The 19,136-nt window shown below is 42.3% G+C and overlaps 1 protein-coding gene across 5 annotated transcripts in view; it reads left to right on the top strand.

Annotated features, from left to right (window-relative positions):
• ITPR1 (inositol 1,4,5-trisphosphate receptor type 1) overlaps positions 1-19,136 on the top strand; it is a 321,669-nt gene that overhangs the window by 102,235 nt on the left and 200,298 nt on the right. For all 5 annotated transcript variants that reach the window (XM_045808124.2, XM_087866841.1, XM_087866840.1 and 2 more), the window contains exon 5: positions 12,464-12,579. In XM_045808124.2, the coding sequence (XP_045664080.1) occupies positions 12,464-12,579 (116 nt within the window). The remainder of the gene's footprint in view (positions 1-12,463; positions 12,580-19,136) is intronic.

Below are 19,136 nucleotides of genomic sequence, written 5' to 3'. Positions count from 1 at the left end.
TGTTTTTAGAATTCATTTATTCTGCAGGTTTTTGTTTCTCAGAGTGTGATTGGGGGCCATTCACATTAGAATCACTGGGAGAACTTGGTAAGAATGAGGATTCCTAGGCCCCACTCTCCTTCCAGACATCAGTATGTTAGTAAAATTCCCTGGCGATGAGGCTCTACCCCTGCTTGAGCACGCTACTGCCGTGTGAAGTCCTAAAGGAGCTCTTCTCAGTGGAAATCACTTGGGGAGTTTGGGTGGGAAAGCTTGCTCATGCCCCACCTTCAGACCAGGGAATTCAAATCTGGGAGGGAGGGGTCAGAGCGCTGTATTAGTTTGAAAGCTCCCCACGAGACTCTGAGGACTAGCCCGGCTGGAGAATCACAACCCTAAAGGATTTTAGGCAGGGGACTCAGTTATAGAAAGAGAATTCCAGCTGTCAAGTAGAATTTCAAGATAGAAAACAAAATAGCTGCTTTTGAGACATAATTCGTGAGAGTCCAGAATGCTTTTTGCCTCTCTCTGTTGTCTTTATCAGTCCATCTTGTCACTTTTGGTAACTTGAGGGCACTGATTCTCAAGAAGGATAGGAGGGACGGTTTAATCCTGTGGTTCTCAGTGGGGGGTAATTTTGTCCCACCCAGAGGACTTTTGGCAACATCTGGGGACATTTTTGATCATAAGAAACTGGGGGATGGGTCACTACTGACAACTGAAGCGGTGCTGCTGAACATCCTACAGGACAGCCCCCACCACAAATAATTACAGGTGACATCCACAATGTCAGTTAACAGTGTTGAGAAACCCTGGTACAATCACCTTGTTTGAGGGGGAGGTTATCATTTTGGAAGTGCTTCTTGGAGAACCTCTATTATAATAAGGCGCTATTCTGGGTGGCAATGTGTATCTTTGAGGTAGGTGTTTGGGGAGAGAAAAAGTTTAATAATCCTCATTCATGGCAAATATTTTGACTTCAAAAGGCTGCTTGATGGTAGTCTGTGTTGTTTGCAAAGATAAAAATAAAGTGTAAGTAAAGGAAACATAGGTCATGAAATTCAGAAAGTAAATATATGACCTCTTTGACTCTTGGTTTTTTGGATAATTCCTTTTCGCTGGGTTAGAGTCAGTGAAAGGGCCTCTTTGGAAGGAATCTCTTCATTGACAGTATGAGTAATATGTAAAAAGTCAAAAACATGTGGAGGAGAGGTCCTGCTCACAAATGTTGGGGGCTGATTGGGAAATCCCCCACGGGGCTCAGAGTTGGGTTTCTAGATCTTCAGTGGTGACCGGTAAAGAAAGGACCAGAGTGAGACAAATGAGGCAGCGTCTTCTCTTGGTTGTTGGTGTTTACTTGCCCTCTTATCTCTCTGTGGAGAAATGGGTGCAAGCTATCAATGACAGGTTTGTGATTTCTTGAACACCAGGTGGAAAACAAGTGAAGAAAACGTAGTCTTGAGGTTTCCAGGTAGGGGAGCGTAGGGGGCCGCAGGTTGGCGGTATCAGCCTTTCTCATTGTGAACTGTAGGGCCATATCAGGTCTGGCCCACTTCACAGAGAAGTAAGTTAATTCTGGGGCTAATATGCTGCATATAAAGCAACAGATTTCTCATTTTTTCTCTATTGTCTGTCCCTCTTCCTGCCCCGCCCTTTGGCTTCAGCAATAGATCCTGCAAAGCTCCATTGAGGGGCCTTCTCTCACTGACTCTCCCATCTCTCCCCACATTAGGTTAGGTGACCCTCTGCTCCACACACTCTATAAATATTGGTTGGCTCCTCTCCCTGAGGACATTCAGGACCAGATTTTACTGACTCTTTATCTCTAGTACAGGGCGCTTAGGAAGTGTTTGTTGAATGAAGGAGAAATCCAATTACTTTGAGACAGTCTATGTTTCCTTTGTGTAGTGGGAGTTTCTAATGGGAAAAGTATTTTTCCAGGAGGATCCCGGGATGACCAGTCCAATAGCTTATGTAACTTCTTTCTGACTAGATGTTCCAGACCTACTGAATGCCCTTTTGTAGAAGATTTGACATATTCTCAGAGGTTCACAAGTGCTGTAGTTGTTTAAATAGCCAGGGCTATTACACTGAGAGGTGCCAATGATGCAGAGTTCTGTTAGAGCAAAGCTTTCCAAAGTCCATGGAATTACGTGCTAGTCACAGATCCTTTTTTGTCTTTTTAAAGATTTATTTATTTATTTATTTATTTATTTATTTATTTATTTGACAGAGTGAGCACAAGCAGGGGGAGTGGCAGAGGGAGAGGGAGAAGCAGAGTCCCTGCTGAGCAGGGAGCCTGATGTGGGGCTGGATCCCAGGACCCTGGGATCATGACCTGAGCCGAAGGCAGACGCTGGACCAGTTGACCACCCAGGAGCACCTTCACAGATCTAACTTAGAGCTGAACATCCTCTCATTTTTAGGTGTACTTCAGTCTATTGTATTTCTTTTCTTTTCTTTTTTTTTTTAAATATTTATTTATTTATTTTAGAGAGAGCGAGAGCACGAGAGTGCATGTGCGGAGGGGGAGGGGCAGAAAGAGAGAATGTCAAGCAGACTCCATTCTGAGTGTGGAGCCCCTCACGGGCTAGATCTCACAACCCTGAGATCATGACCTGAGCCCACCTTTAACAGTTACCAACTCATGGCCAATCTTGTTTCGTCTGTATCCTCCTTTCCCTGATTATTTTGAAGCAAATAGACATCCTGGCATTTCATTACACATTGCATTTTTAAACTGCTGCCTATTAATGGTATTATATTTGGATAATACAGGGAGTCAGCAGGGAAAAGCCTCCCTCGGTCACAGTCCCTCTGGGTATTAGGCTTTGGGCCAGGGAATGCTCATTGCCCAGGGTGTCCTGCGAGCAATGCAAATAACTGAGGCCATTTGGGGAGTCAGTGATGTAATCTCTGTTGCGCCTTTCCTCCTCTCCATTATAAACCAGCAAATGCCCAACCCAAAACCCTGACAAAACAAAGCATGTTTTCCCAGCAATGGAAATCAGACACTATTGTTAACCTTTCACATAAAGGGAAAATGTGTTTAATCCTTGTTTTTGTGAGAACAGCTATTTCTTTTTTTATCTTTTATTGAGGTATTACACACACACACGTACCTTAAATGCAGATCTCAGTGAAGTTTTATACACAGTCTCTCTCTCCCTCTCATGACCTCCACCCTCTCATGATCACTTCCAGCACCTCAGAAAGTACCCCCCAGGAAATATCATCCCCCAACAAAAGTAACCAGTATTCAGACTCTATAACTTATAGATTAGTTTTGCCTGTTCTTGAAATCATATAAATAAAGTATGAATGGATTCTTTTTTTTTTTTCCCTTGACTTCTTTCCTTCAGACTAACTTGTGAAGTCCATCGCCGTTGTGTATAGCAATAGCTGGTTATCCACTGCAGTGTAGCCTGCCAGCGTTGCAGTGTAGAATGAACATGCCGTTTGTTTACCCGTTCTGTCACGGGGGCGAACACTTACTGTTTACTCTGTGTCAGGATCTGTACTGTTTTAAATGAAGTAGTTAATTTAATCTTTAAAGTTAGTTTGTAGCTAGCTGTTGTGGTTATTTCCCTTTTATAGGCAAGAGACAAAAACCTACAGAGATGTGGTAATTTTCTCCAAGATCCTACAGCCAACATGGTAGAGCTGAGGTTTAAACCCAGTCAGCCAGATTGCAGAGCAGGGTACCCTGGAGCCCTTCCGTGTCCGGGTTTTCTATGACTTACTTACCCGACCTGGAATATATGCTTCCACATACTCCATCAGGTCTCAAGGGTCTGTGGTCCCTTAGGGGTTACTCATTTGTTAGAGGAAGACATGCAGACGCAGAGAGCTGTAGTAACCCGGCCGATGCTTCTCAGCTCGTGAACGGCAGAACAGAGGGGGGGCGGGAACACCCAGCTTTCCCGATCTGCTCTCTCTTACTGTTTGGCACTCTCTGTGGTGATGGCAAAAGCCTTTGTTTATTTCCATGGCCAGCAGAGTGCAGTGGCTTTTCACACTGCAGTTCAGCAGGACTCTTGGTTGTAAACAACAGAAACTAAGATAAGCCAAGAAGCAAACTGCTGGAAGAATATTGGGTAGCTCACAAAATCTATAGAGAGGTCACCAGGCTCAGGCACTAAGGGGGCTGTAGGGGCACCGCAGGGTTCTTGCTTAGGAACCCTTTTGTGGGGGAGGATGCTGCCTCCGTTGTAGTGACCCATCACCCCTCATTGATATACTATGCGTATTGCCGCTGGACATCTGACCCTGCTGTCACTGTGATCTTTAGCTGTCTCTGGGTCTCTGTATCTGTCTGTCCAGGTGCAGAGGGCAGGACAGCTGACATTCCAAGGGCTGGCAGATGCCTGTGCTAAGGCTGCAGCTGGAAGGAACTTGTGTGTGCTTCTCTATAGTGGGAAGAGGCCCTGCTTTTTTAACTAATTTTTTTTTCTTTCTATCTCTGGATTAAAGCCGATCCATTTTCAATAATGGGTGCAAGTAAGTAAATAAAAATCTGCTTGGTTGAGCTAAAGTAGATAAAAAATTCCGCCTGTGCTTCCACTGTGTTAATGTGTTTGTGAATGATGGCCCTACAACCAGGAAAGATGATAAAGGTGGAGGATAATAGCCTCGCCTGTAGTCAGCTTGGGTTTTCTTCTTTTTCATGTGTTTTTTTAAATTGAAATACATTTGACATATAACATTGTATACAGTATACAACCTGATAATTTGATACATTTGTATATTGTAATATGGTTGCCGTTGTAGTAATGATTAGCATCTCTTGCATTACACAATTATCCTTTTTTTATTGATTGGGATGCTTAAGTTCTGTCTCTTAGCAAATTTGGTGATTGTAGCACACTGCTGTTGTGTACCTCACTGTCTTGTGCATTGGGTCTCTAGGGCTTATTTACTACTTGGCGTGAGTTTGTACTCTTGTACAGGACCTGTCCTGTGTTTTCTACTCAGAAAAAGCATCTGGTTGCCTAAATGGGAAAAAATTACCTCGTTTTCCTTTGTCTCTTAATAACAATGTGTGTATTTTTTCACAGACAGGTAGTGGCAGGTTGGTGTGGCAGTCCCAATTGGAAAATGTCACTTAACTTCAAAGGGCTCCTGTCGTGACTTGGGAAATGTGATTAGCAAGCAACAGACACAACAGTGCGTTGTACTGGTTTCCTCTTACAGTGAACCGGACTTAATTCCTTGTTCATGGAAGGCTTTTGTTGGAATTAAGAGTAGATTTTACTTTCTGAACTGCCATTTTAGAGTATTCTTCTACCTTGACTATCCATTCATTGGCCCAATATTTTACTGAATGCAGCAGGGGCAGAATGACGAGTAAGGCAGATTAGTCCTACCCTTGTGAAACTTTCAGCGTAGTAAAGTTGAATTAAGAGAATACTTCGGATATGGGTTGTTTTGTATTCCCCTTTCAATACTTCTTTTTAAATCTTAACTCCCTTACTGGGGAATTAATACTCTGCCCTTTCTTCGTTAACCATACTGTCTGTTCTTTTGAAATTTTTATTCTTCTGCTTCTTCTCCTTTTCAAAAGAAGGCAATATACGAATGATCAAGACTTAAATTTTTCATACTTGTAACTAACGTAACTCTCCCCTTGATTTCTCTCCATATAGAATTGCATTTATATATGATGGGTGAATAAATAATTTTTTTAAAACAATGATTGTTGAATATTTGTGTTTTTAAAGGTCACTGAAGTAGGTTTGAAGAGCTCAGATTCTGTGAGAGAAGGGACTGTTTTTGCCTAAATGACTGCTACAATACTGGTTGGTGCATGGTGGTAAGGGAGGGTGAAATGGATCCTTGGCATTCTGAAGGACAGACAGCCGTACAGGTTGGCTAGGTGCCCAGCCAACATCGGCTTCTTCCTGGGTACTCGGCTGAAGTACATATTTTAGCTTCTTGTGGCACGGTGCTCATGTGATTGGCTGTCGGCGATGACTGGTGATGCAGGTTTTGCGTGACTCCCAAGCCAGTACAGTTAAGAGCAGGTGTGCCCTCTCATGCCTCTCTTCCCTAGAACCTCCTCCTTCACGTGGAAGTGGGAGGCCCGAGGGCCTGTGAGACATGTCTTTGGGGTGTCTGCCCAGTAGCAGAATTGCTGGATTACATGTTAGAGGTTCTATGTAGCTACATAACGAGACTCATCCCTGGTAGCCTCACTAGTCTGCGTGCCCATCGACAGTGCAGAAGTGTTCTGTAGCCCCGCCGATCTGCGGCATTACCCAGCTTGCTGCCTTTCGTCACTCATTTGCAGATTGGTAACTCCGTAAGAACTGAGATGCCTTGAGTACGAAAAGGTTGTTTGAAAAAGTTAAACATTTTCATTGATAGGCGCACATTCTTTAAAAAGTGAAATATTGGGGATGCCTGCGTGGCCCAGTTGGTTGAGTGTCTGCCTTTGGCTCGGGTCATGATCCCAGGGTCCTGGGATCGAGTCCACGTTGGCCTCCTTGCTCGGCGAGGAGCCTGCTTCTCCCTCTGCCTGCCTCTCCCCCTTCTTGTGCTCTCTCTCCTTCTGTGTCAAATAAATAAATAAATAAAATCCTTAAAACAAAGTGAAATCTTGGGGGTTGGGAATGAACTTCATCGGTACAGGGCTCTCTCTTGTGGGTGATGACAGTGTTTGGGACGTAGGTAGAGGTGGTAGTCGCACGATGTCACGATGTACTAAATGCCACTGCATCGTTCACTTTAAAATGGTGATTTTTATGTGAATTTCGCCTCAAAGAAGTTCAAATATTGATAAAATGCGGAATAAAAATAACAGTCCTGAGTCTGATGCCTCCTGCCTCCCACTTTCCAGAGGCAACAACTTAGAATATTTTAACATTTTCTGCTGGTATTTGCCCCTGTATTTCTAGATGATGTGTGTCTCTTGATGTCTGTAGACGAATCTATTATAAATATCTCCCGCTTACTTCCTGTTATTATGGATGAGGTTGGCTTTCCGACATGCTCTGCTCCTCTTCCATCCTCCCATTCGAGTTGTACCGCTTCTTTTTGGGGAGACGAATAATATTCAGTCTTAGATTTGTAGGACTATGTAAATATTGTTTATTGTTGAGCTACTGACATACTAGATTTAATGTGCAGCTTTCCTGTGGAGTTAGTAATAATCTTATTTTTCTTTGTTTACATAACTCTTTCATAGCATGTACCAAGTCTTTTCTCCCTCTGAAAGCCTCAGGATGTTTCCACGTGGCAGGGGGATGGAATCGTTTGTCACTCCTGGTCCTCAGCACCATGCTCAGCCCCTGGAGCCCTTTGTCCTTGCTCCGGGTTAGGCAGTGTCCTGGGTTCTTGATCTTTTCCAGAGTTCCACTGGGCAAGTTGGCTTCCTTCTCGCTGGTACCCCTCTGCAGACACTCAGGCTTCACTTCTCTCTGTCAAGTTCCACCCCTCCATCCCCTTTCCATCTTCATTTATTGTAACTTAGGAAGATGGAACTGAGTTTCGTAGAGGATGGATTTGGGTTTTTCTGTTATCTTTTGGGGGGAGGGAAAGAGGCAGGAGGGGTCTTTTTTCTGCCCTCCCTAGTCACACATGAGTAGCTGCCTTGTATTTGTAGTGCTGACTTCCTCAACGTTTCTCCTCTTCAGCGTCCCCCATCCTTCTTCTGCACCCCCCCACCTTCACTCCTTAAATAACTCCTGTATTTGCAACCTGCTAGTCAATGGATGGTTTCTCAACATTTCAGCTTGGATATTTCATAAGCATCTCAAAGGGAGCATAGTTAAAATTACTGATTTTTACTTTTCTCCCCAAATCCACCCCTCCCCAGCCTTCCCTTTCTTAGTAGGCACCAACACCAAAAAGAAGGCTCCCTTACGAGGTTCTTTGCTTAAAGCCCTTTGGTAGCTTCTCACTGCTTTTAGAATATGAATTACATGCCTCACCAGGGTCTACACCAGCCTGCGTGATGCAGCGTCTGCTTGCTTCTCTGGCCACATGTCTGGTAACTCTCCTTGTTGCCCAGTACCTCCCGGGCCATCTTTTCTATTTTTTTTTTTTTAACATCTTCAAAATTTCTTTCACTTAAGGGCTTCTGCACTTGCCTGTCGTCCTGCCTGGAAGACTTTGCCTCCAGATGTTTATCACGGTGGCTCCCTCACACCCTTCAGCCCCCTGTCAGATGCCACTGTCCTGGGGGTGCCCATGCTGATGACCCTGTGTAAATGCTGCTTCCCCACAGCAGCCACACTGTGGCACTCTACAATTCATTCTGCCGCAGTACTTTTGACTTGATGTCATTCAACTTGTGTCCTTAGTTTTTTGTTGTCATTAAGAAACTTGTGAGTTGGGTTCAGCGTTGTATTTTCAGCACCCGGTACTGCACACAGTAGGCACGTTAGTAAATGGTAATTGAGTCAGTGAATTGATTCCTGGGGGCTTAGGACTGGAGGTGTTTTGAGGACACCTGTCATTACGTGGGAGAGCTGTAGAGATTCCAGCACAATGTAGTCATTAATTCAGCAACTGTCACTGCGCTCCTTCTGTCCTTCTAGGCCCTGGGTTACGAGTGCATGCCAAACAGACAAAAATCTCTGCACGCAGGAGTCTTTCATTCTAGAGTTCAGAATTCTAGGGATGTGGGTAGAGGGTGGTGTGGAGAGTGGGGTTTTGGCTGTTAGCTTCTGGCAGTCTTTATTATATGACTTAGTCCCTAAGGTGGCTCCCTCTGAGAGGGCTTCTTTTCTTTCTCCCCCAGGGACCCTGTTGCAGAGGGCTCCATGAACACCTGTGGCTCCTCTTGACTTCTTTCCATTTTGTTTTTGTTTGCTAGTTTTTTTTTTTTTTCCTGAGTGCAGGGCTTGAACTCATGACCCTGAGATCAAGACCTGAGCCGCGATCAAGAGCCTGACACTTAACCAACTGAGTCACCCGAGTGCCCCTTGACTTCCTCTTAACTGTGCACCACAAGTGCTCATTTCATAGTTAATGCATCTTAAAGCAGTTGACCCTTCTCCCTCCAACCAAGTCCTCGGATGCTGTTTAAACCAGAGAAGATCCCCCATGGTCTGTTCTGTCTGGGTTCTAGCCCACTCAGCCCTTCGGCACGTAACCCCACCCTCTATTCAGCTAACTTCTTCTGTGTTAGCCCAGTATGGCATCTACTAAAGCTTAGGAATATTCAGGAGTAATTTTTTAAAGCTTAGTTTAGTTTATTCTGCAAAGGCCTAAAATAACACTGTCACATAAGGTATTCTTTGTGTCATTTCTTTGGGGTGAGCTCAAACCACTGTGTATGTGCGGGTGTGTCTGTGTGTGTACGTGCATATATATGTATATACACACACACGTACTCCCCTCTCTCAAATATATTCTTCTGGATTTCCTGTATTTGTGTATTTCTATACTTAGCACAGTATTAGAATCCAGTGGAACTTTAATTTTGCCTTGTGGTGCCATCCAAATAGCAGAGGGCAATGTGGAGCCGCTGACTTGCAAAATTTTGGAAGGTTAGTTTAACATCACATTTGAATTGCTTAATTTAATTTTCTCTTTGAATCAGTTGCTAAGCAACTGGGAAGACAGGACAAAATCAGCAAGGCTAATTTGGTTCTGTTACTAGTTTGTTAGCATTTCTTATATTTACATAGCTGGTTGGTTGTAAATACGCTTAATCCAATGCAATGCTTTGTTTTGTCCAAGGAAAATAGTTGGTGTGGAAGTTATGACAAGGCTTGGTTGGATTGATTGTACTTAAATTGACACTCTCATCCTAGATGAAGGTAAAGCCATGTGAAGGTTTGAGCCTGTGTTGTAGTCCATTTATTTAAGTGGGGTGTTTGACTTGGCTGTCCCATGAACACTTGTAGAATGGTACTTTCCATTGCATGTTAATCCCTTGGCATTATGATTCCAGCCTGATTGTTCCTAGAACCAACTTAAATTCTTTTGTTTGCAATTCATACCATTTAGCTATTACCATATGAAGTGTGTCGGAGGGAAAAAATAGACTGTTAAATTCTCACTGATGAAATTTGAAATTGTTTACCTTATTTGGCCCATAAAGTAAGTTCTCTGTCAAACGTTAATACTGATGGCATTCATGTTCTGAGTGCCTTTTTTTCTTTTTTAAAGTCATGTGGTTATCAAGGAAGTCACCCTTGTCCAGCCGGCCTCTGTCTACCGCCAGAGATAGGACCTCTAAAGCTGACCAATAGTCTCATGGTTGTGTGTGCTTGTTCACGGGATAAATGGGGGGGGGGCTTCACATATGTGAAACTGGTAGGAATACTGTCTCAATGATGTCATTAAGTTGCCATTGATACAGTAATTGACAGTGACCTGTGGCTTTCATAAGAGGTGAGGACAAAAGCTCCATCTTTTAATAGGTTACCTGAGGTGTCCTTTGTTTTCTAAAGATCTAGATGGCATCTTTCGTGTGCCCTAATAATTACTGTGAGTAGCTGGGTTGTGCTCTTGATAAGGGTAGACATCAGTGGTTTTATATTTAACTTATAACAGCTTGTGATTAGGTAGAAATATTTAGCGAAGAAGGAGATTACAGAAAGGGGGAAAGTACTTTTTATTTCTATAATTAAATGATGTTTCATTTTTTTCCCTGAATAGTGTCAAGTGATTTTTACTTTGTAAAAATTCAGTGATCCCAACTAGGAGAAATGGTGATCTGAATTAGAGCCAAGTCCTAGTTTCGACGTACCTGATAGCAAAGGAATGTTTGTTGCTTTGAGAGAGTTTTTTGGTGTAGACTATAACTAGGTATTTTCCTGTTTGAGGTCCTTTAAGAGAATCTGTTTCAGTGAACAGATGAGAGTAAGTGTGTGGTTACTAGACTGAATGTCCTTAGGAGCTGGTTCTGAAATACTTCAGGGTATACTTTTTCCAAATCTGGGTTTTCATTCCAGAGTTATTACTTTTACTCTATAAATACTTAACCTTTTGAAAACCCAATTATATCAAAATATAAACTTCTCAAGTAATAAGTGTCAATTTTCGTGTTAGTTTTTAGAGCAATTATTTCTAAACTTTTTTGGTAGCATGTCCCTATCAAAAATATTTGACAAGCATACCCCTAAACTATGTCTATGTGTATATTTGAAAGTTCTATTTGTGTGTTACTGTACCAATATATTGTATACATTATAAAAACAAGCAGGAAAAAAGACATTGATGAAAAGATTAAGATTAAACAGCGTAGTAGCCTATGTATCATAGTTACCCTATTGTGATTATCCTACCATAAGGCACAGAGGGGCCCTAGGGTTAGGCGCACCATTAGAGACAGTGCTTTAAATGGTTTTATCAGATCTATTATCTTGGTATTTTGCATTTTCTTTTTTTTTTTTTTTAAAGATTTTATTTATTTATTTGACAGAGATAGAGACAGCCAACGAGAGAGGGAACACAAGCAGGGGGAGTGGGAGAGGAAGAAGCAGGCTCATAGCAGAAGAGCCTGATGTGGGGCTCGATCCCAGATCGCCGGGATCACGCCCTGAGCCGAAGGCAGACGCTTAACCGCTGTGCCACCCAGGCGCCCCTGCATTTTCTTTTTTAGATCATCATTATTTTCCCTGTATCGTGGCTCACAAGAGGGACAGAACAAGGGTTGATTGTGCCTTTTTCTTACTTGCTCAGTTTGCATTACCGTTATCTTTGATGTTTAGATTTCTTTGCAGAAATACTGGGAAGCCACTAGTCTGTTGTGTGAGGGCCAGTTCTACCACCTGAGACAGTATGTAAAGTTGTATGAGCCCAGGCATACACACATGAAAGCACATTGTGACGCACCGACACTGATGGCCAAGGGCTTGTGCTGTTGCTGTGCAAGCCCCAGATATTTTATTTCCGCTCCTGCAAATCATCTTGTATACCGTGCTCAAGAGACCACTGCCCTAGGAGGTCCCTCCAAAAAAGTTTCTTTAGTATTTATTTATTGCTAAGTAGGTTCCATGCCCAGCATGGAGCCCAGCATGGGGCATGAACTCATGACCCTGAGCTCAAGTCCTGAGCGGAAATCAAGAGTCCAACGCTTAACCCACTGAGCTTAACCCACTGAGCTACGCAGGCACCCCTTTTGTAGTTTTTGCTTTTTGTTTTTTTAATGTAGTTGGGTTGAAAAGAGTTGTATCTACATACGAAAGTGCTTGTGTTTTTGCATATAACTAGGGTGTCCTTCCTTCTGTCTGTCCATCACGAAGAAAAGGAGATAACTATGGAGTAGCTTTAAGAGCCCCAGACTCTGAGTCCTAGCTCCGCCACTAACTGGCTGTGTGATGACGGCCAGTGAGTTGACTTACTTTCTTCTGAAAGCCTCAGTTTCCTCACCTGGCATCTCACATTACGGTGGTGTAGATTAAAGGTCAGAGGAGAGGTTCCTAAAAGGGCCTTGTAACTTGGCATTCATACTTACAGAGAATGTTTTTCATAGGTTGATTGCATACACTTCCTCAAAAACACTTTTATGTGTTTGTTTCACTTCTAGATTGCCTCTTTAAGCTATGTCCCATGAATCGCTACTCTGCCCAGAAGCAGTTCTGGAAAGCTGCCAAGCCAGGGGGCAACAGCACAACAGATGCCGTACTGCTCAACAAACTACACGTACGTATTGTGAGGGACCTCTCCGTGACGAAGGTCTTAGGAACGGCCACTTGGGTGGTGTCTGAGTGAAGTGGGTTAGCTTTGTAACCCTCCAGCTCTGGGCACTGGCTTTCCAGTGTCCTTTGATACAGGGATAAAAGGGAGCTGACCCTAAGGAGAGACGGGCCATGGTCCTCCTGGGATCCCTTGAGAGTGACTGTTTCCTTAGCCGTTCCCTTCTGGGATGACTCTGGCTAGAGCACTGGTTATGAGCACAAGCTTTGGAAGCAAATCCTGGGTGCATCACCCACTCCGTGCTGATCGTGGGAAAGTTAATTAGCTCTTTGGTGTCTTCGTTACCTACTTATAAAATGGGAATGGTAATAATATCCACACTAAGAGACTGTTGTGAGAATTATATGAAATGAAACTTAAAAGGCACATGAACAGTGCCTGCAACGTGATAAGTGCTTAATAAATTTTATCATTGTATTTATCTCGACTCTTAGTTGGCATATAAGAGAGAAGTTTATTCCACTGCTGATGTGCTGTGTGACCATGAGCAGGTTTTTGAGTCTCTCTGAGCATATTTCTCCATCTGTAAAACGATGACATGGTTTTCTAGTGTCTAGTATCTAGATGACCCAGGTCTTCTGTGAGGTTAATTTGTGTGGAACCACTTTGAGCTGTTTAGAAGAGGACGTGACATATATCCAATGTAGTAGTATTAAAATTGCAACCCATTCGCTATCCCCCTTTTTTGCTTTATTTTTCTCAATGTCGTTATCATAATCTTTCTAATTTATCTTTATCTAATTTATTTTGCTTATGAGCTGGCTACCCCCACTCGTATGTAAACTACTTGATTGTGTCAGGTTTGCACTTTGCTGTCTCTCTCATGCCTACAACACATAGTAGGCACTCAGATATTTGCTAACCGAATGAGAAACAAAGGTCTTTCTTGAGACTTAGTGATAATAGTTAAAGACGTAGAGTATCTCTGAGCACCATGGAGCTTACCAGGTCATCTGTCTGCTGGCTGTCCTTGACTAATACATGGCAGAGTCACAACCAGCTGCATTTGGTAAAGGAAGGGTCATGTGGAGGCCTTCTTGGTCCTGTGCATACTGTGATGGAAAGACCTGGTTCGTAATCTCAGTGAGCTTGTCTAGGGCGAGAACACACCGGCAGTCACTCCCATTGCACTTAAACTGAAATCCAGACGCTGTCCTTGCTGGACCCTGCTTCCTGCGAGCCTTCTGAACTGCACTCAGTCTGCTCTAGTAGCTTGATTTCACTTCATTTTTTTTAGTACCATAGTCTCTTAACAATGCTGCTACCTTAGTCTTTCAGTTTGCTGATTTAGAACATTTTCCTCTTGACTCTTCCTACGTGAAGACCTTCGCCTCCTTCATATCTCTGTTTCAGTGTTATCTCAGCGAGGTCTCTCCCTACCTCCTTATCTCAGTGATGCCCTGCTGGCTTTTCCTCCACTGCATCCCTCTCTTTATATTTTTGTCAGCACTGATGACAGTCTGCAATTATATTTAGTACTTCCCTTAATTATCCTCTTTCATTCATTAGGATGACAGATCCACAAGATGAGAGGCCATGGCTGGCTTGTTTACTGCTGTGTCCCCAGTGCCTGTAATAGTATATGGCACATAGTAGGTGCTCAAGAAGTTTCGTTGAATGAAGGAGCACTGTACTAGGTAATTGGGATAAAACTGTGACAGCATCTGAACCCTCTGAGAGCTCAAGAGTTAATAAGGAATAGAGGTGGTGACAAGACTGTGTGGCAAGTACTATTACAGGGTGAACCTAAAAGCACCTAGGAGGTTGTGGGAACACCTAGGAGGGGCACCCCAGTCCGTCTTTGTGAATAAGTGTGGTCAGTGTGGTAGTCAGGGAGGGCTTCCTGGAGGAAGAAGGAAGTGACAAGCCTCAGTCTGAGGCATCTGTGGGAGTCAGAGGGTAGGTGAAGAAGAAAGAACAGAAACAAATAGGTTACTTTGAATACTTCAGGAATTGCATCATTATTTTCATGATTTTAGGGCAGACATTCTCAACCTCAACAGATTCCCTCTTAATAGAGATAGAGAATACTACGTAACTCTACGGACAGGAAATAACATTCATAAATAATACAACCTCTGAAGACACCAGATTTTTAAAAAATGAATTACAGAGGAGAAATAAAAGGAGAGTAATAAATCTTATCATCGTGTGCTTTAGTCAATGCTCGGGCAGGATTACTCTAGGGGACTTAAAGAAGTAAATGCTCACTCCTATTTGTATAAACTCTGGATGGGGCAGCCAAAAACTGTGACTCAGGTAGGTGTGTAGTACTGGCTGCTTACAAGCATGTTTTTTTGTAAGTAATTTTCCAAAATGGTCAGCAGATCTTGGTAGTGTTACAAAGAATGCAAAGTACACTCTTCCCTTTATTTTTTTTTTATTTTTATTTTTATTTTTTTTAAAGATTTTATTTATTTATTTGACAGAGATAGAGACAGCCAGCGAGAGAGGGAACACAAGCAGGGGGAGTGGGAGAGGAAGAAGCAGGCTCATAGCGGAGGAGCCTGATGTGGGGCTCGATCCCATAACGCCGGGATCACGCCCTGAGCCGAAGGCAGGCGCTTAACCGCTGTGCCACCCAGGCGCCCCCACTCTTCCCTTTATTAAACAGCACTTGCATTTTGGGTAAATGTATTAATCGTCATTAAACCATGTAAAACTATGCTTTGTGTTGATACATAAAGTGGAGTTAGGAGCTAGACCCAGAAATTGCAGACAGCCTTTTAACCCATGTGATGCCTGATGCTTTAGCCTTATACAGGACTGTAGCATGCATTTCGGGCCATCTAGCATCCTGGCTCCCATGCACTGAATATCAGCGCCCCCCCACCTCCCCCGACCATTGTGATGACCCAGGGTCCTCCCGAAGTCTGTGCTGGGACTATGGGAGTCTAATTGAATGGGTAGGGCAAGATTGTTTAATCTTGCACAGCTCTCTCATTAGCTGTTTAGTGCTTATGCCTACGGGGTTATCTTGGAAGAAGTACATCTTTCATAGTTTGGACTTTTCTTTTTCTGATATGAAAATCATTCTGTTCAATTAGATCTTATTAGTACCCCTCAAAAACCTTCCTTTTCGTATGCTTTTTACAGTAGCAGTTGTAAATTCAGATTCCTCTTGACCATGCAGGAAGCCAACCAGAAGAAAAGGAACTTGGTGGGCCTGGTTGCTAAGTGGAGTGTGCATGTGTGTGGGTCCAGAGGGGGCAGTTCCGTCCCCTCGCTGTTGCTATGTGGGAACGTGCGCCCAGAGCTGCTGCCACATCTTTTACTTTTTCAAGAGAAGCTAAAAATTCATGCTTTATATCTAATATCTCAGTTTTTAAAAAATGTTGGCAACTAATTCAATTAAAGTTTAAAGCATCCGTTCAGTACAATAATGTCTCAAGCTGGGTCGGGTTCTTCAGCCACCCATTTCCAACCTGTGATGAAGTGTTATGTCTCCTTTCAATGGAAATTGCTTTCAGGGCTCCTTCCCATGAATGAACTGTGAAAAAAACTGCAGTTGAAAAAATGCAATCTTGAAGGTGGTCAAGAACTCTGATCTCCTTACTTAAAAAAAAAAAAGAGAGAAAGTGAAATAGTTCTTTCATGTTATTGGTTCTTTAAAACATTTTTTAAAAAGGAAACTAGTACTTTCCCCTGATTCAGGATTACTGATGTGACTTGGTTGTTGACTCTGTGCATTGCCTACTTTCCTGCTTATTTGGATCTTTTTTCCCTCGAGTGTCTGGAAGTCGTGTATGTGTTTTAGTGCAGTTGTTAAACTGTTGTATTTTGGGCAGCCGCTTGCTTTTGGGGGTTGATGGCAAGTGTCCAGTGGGTTTTCATTTTTATTTTTGTCAACTACTGTGCAGCACCCCAATCAAAGGTCAGATTATTTTAAATTAATGCCATTTAAGGAATTAGTTGTCTAGACCACTTGACTTCCTTTTGACTAGGATAAGCAACACATAAACAGCATTCTGAGGGAGAATGACATCTAGTGGCTGGTTACTGTGTGTTCCTCTGCAGGACCGGCTGGATTCTAACTCTTCGGGTCATGATTTCTTAAAAGTCTTGGCAAAATGAGCTTCTCCCACCCACAAATCACATAATGTGTTCAAAGGCCTTGGCTACTGTTTGCTGACAGCATTTTGACCTGCATTGTTTTGGTTCTGAGAAACGGTCAATTACATGAAGTCATAGTCTTGACAAGCGAGGAAAAGCCCAGGAGTGACAAGTCTCTTGTCCCTCGAAGCCTGGGTCCTATATAGCTTGTTTTCAGAAGCCTTAATTCCATATCATATTACACAATGTAGAGCTTGTTGACTTTAAATAACCTTTCCCCACTGTTCCAGTGACCTTTCTGTAGTAACTGAATAATGGTTTCTCTGTTTTTCTGAAATAAAATAACAGGTGGCTATGATAAGATTGACCTTGATGCTGCTTAGGGATCATGGTAATATCTATGGTGAGCCATGGTGATAGAGACCATGGCATTAAGTGTGATTTCTTCCTTAGAAATTCAAAACAGTCCTCAACCCAGTGTGTCAGGGAAAAGAGCAACAGGTATTTAAATTATTACGTTTTAAATTTTGCAAACATAACACATTTAAGATGACTGTTTTGAAAAATCCAGGCTATTTGTCACAGAGATATGATAAGGTTTTTAAAGAAATAGTACACATGAGTATGATAGAAAAAGAATTGCAAAATACACATGAGTAAGTAACGGGAACAAATTACAATCCCTAAATCTTACTCCTCAAATATAATCTTGGTTTATACTGGGTGTGTTCCCCCCTATTATATTCCTGTATTTCTACATTTTGAAGTATCAATGGGAACATACTGCTGTCTTCTCTTTCTTTAAGTCACTTTTCTTCACTTAATACGTAATGAATAAATAAGAATCTTTTATTTTCATTTTTTAGTGGCCACATGGTTCCTCTGCTCTATGCCAGCACTGTAATTTTACACAGCCAATCCTTGTCGGGTGGGTGGTATTTGGAATCCTGGCTGTTTTTACAGTACTGAAACTAGCTGTTAATGGCCTTGTTTGTGCGCAAGATTGTCTTTTTAGGAGAAATTTCTGGAAGTGAAATTACTAAATCAAAGTTGCGCCCATTGAAAAACTTTGAGAGACATGGACAGATAATCTTTGGAAAGATTTGTCAGTTCACCGTCTTACAGCATGGGCCATTCCTTAGAATGTACTTGAGGGATTTAACAGACCAAGTCACATTCTGTTCACAGGTGAAGTAACCTCGATCAGTGGGCCCAGGTATAGTTAGTACCTGACTCCATTTTTATCAATCTGTGCCTCACCTGTTGAACCCAAAAAGCATGAAGAATGGTTTTGTCTAAGACCGGAATTTGGCTTTGTGGAGAAAGTTATCTAAGGACCAATGGGCAAACTCAAATGATCACATTTGGTATTTGTTTATTTTTAAATATTTTATTTATTTATTTATTTATTTATTTATTTATTTATTTATTTATTTGACAAACAGCACAAGCAGGGGAACAGCAGGTGGAGGGAGAGGGAGAAGCAGGCTCCCCACCAAGCAGGGAGCCCTATGCGGTACTTGATCCCAGGACCCTGGGATCATGACCTGAGCCGAAGGCAGACACTTAACCGACTAAGCCACCCAGGTGCCCCCACATTTGGTATTTATGTATTCAGTAAAAAAGTAAAATGAATTGGAGAGTTTAGTCCTTAAAGTACGCTTATGCTTATACAAAAAGTGAATTTTTCAAATGGTCCATAAGGTTAATCCATTGAATGTTCATTCAGTAGTTATGTAGGCTTGGTTATCATTAAACCTTTTAACAGTATTTCATATGTGACGTTCAGTATTTTAAGAGAGGTTCTTAGGTATTTGTTCTCTAATATTTTATAATTTTACCTTTTATATCTTTTTAGACAAGTGCCCTTTAATCTGTAGAGCTGGTGGTATTTAATTAGTTTTTAATACGGAATATATGCCTTCTTGATGACTGACTTGATGTTTCTTTTTGACATGCCAACAAATACTGAGTTGCCACTTTTGAACTTCATCTAAGCGTAGGTAGGGACTTAATATTTTAGATTAGTGCTTCTTAAACTGAGGCCACTGGAAATTAGGAGTAAGAGGAATGTCCATGAGAATTTTCTCTCTTAAACAGTAACCTTTATGTCATTTAAGTCTAAGAAACACTGCTTTGTGATTTACTAAAGACGAGTCCTTTCAGTATGAGGTTTTGAGTAGAGGAAAAAACCATTTGTTGGAAAACATCATATGTCGTTTTATTGAAAATATTGATTTTTCTCACTTGGACATTTTTTCTTTCTTGAATTTTCTGTCCATATTAGCAGAGACAACTACTTAGCAGAAAGAACAAATGCCTCTCTAGGAAGTCTAAACCCTCCTTCCAAGTGGATTCAGTCCCGTGTTGTGTTTGGGAGACTACCTACAGAAACTGTGGGGTACTCTAGAGATCTCTGGAGGGGTGCAGCACAGGCATGAAACTAGGGA

Source organism: Ursus americanus, chromosome 14, assembly GCF_024610735.1.
Source record: "Ursus americanus isolate L20-20 chromosome 14, mUrsAme1.1.p, whole genome shotgun sequence".
In the NCBI taxonomy this organism is placed as follows: domain Eukaryota; kingdom Metazoa; phylum Chordata; class Mammalia; order Carnivora; family Ursidae; genus Ursus; species Ursus americanus.
This window is presented reverse-complemented; position numbering and strand designations above follow the sequence as displayed.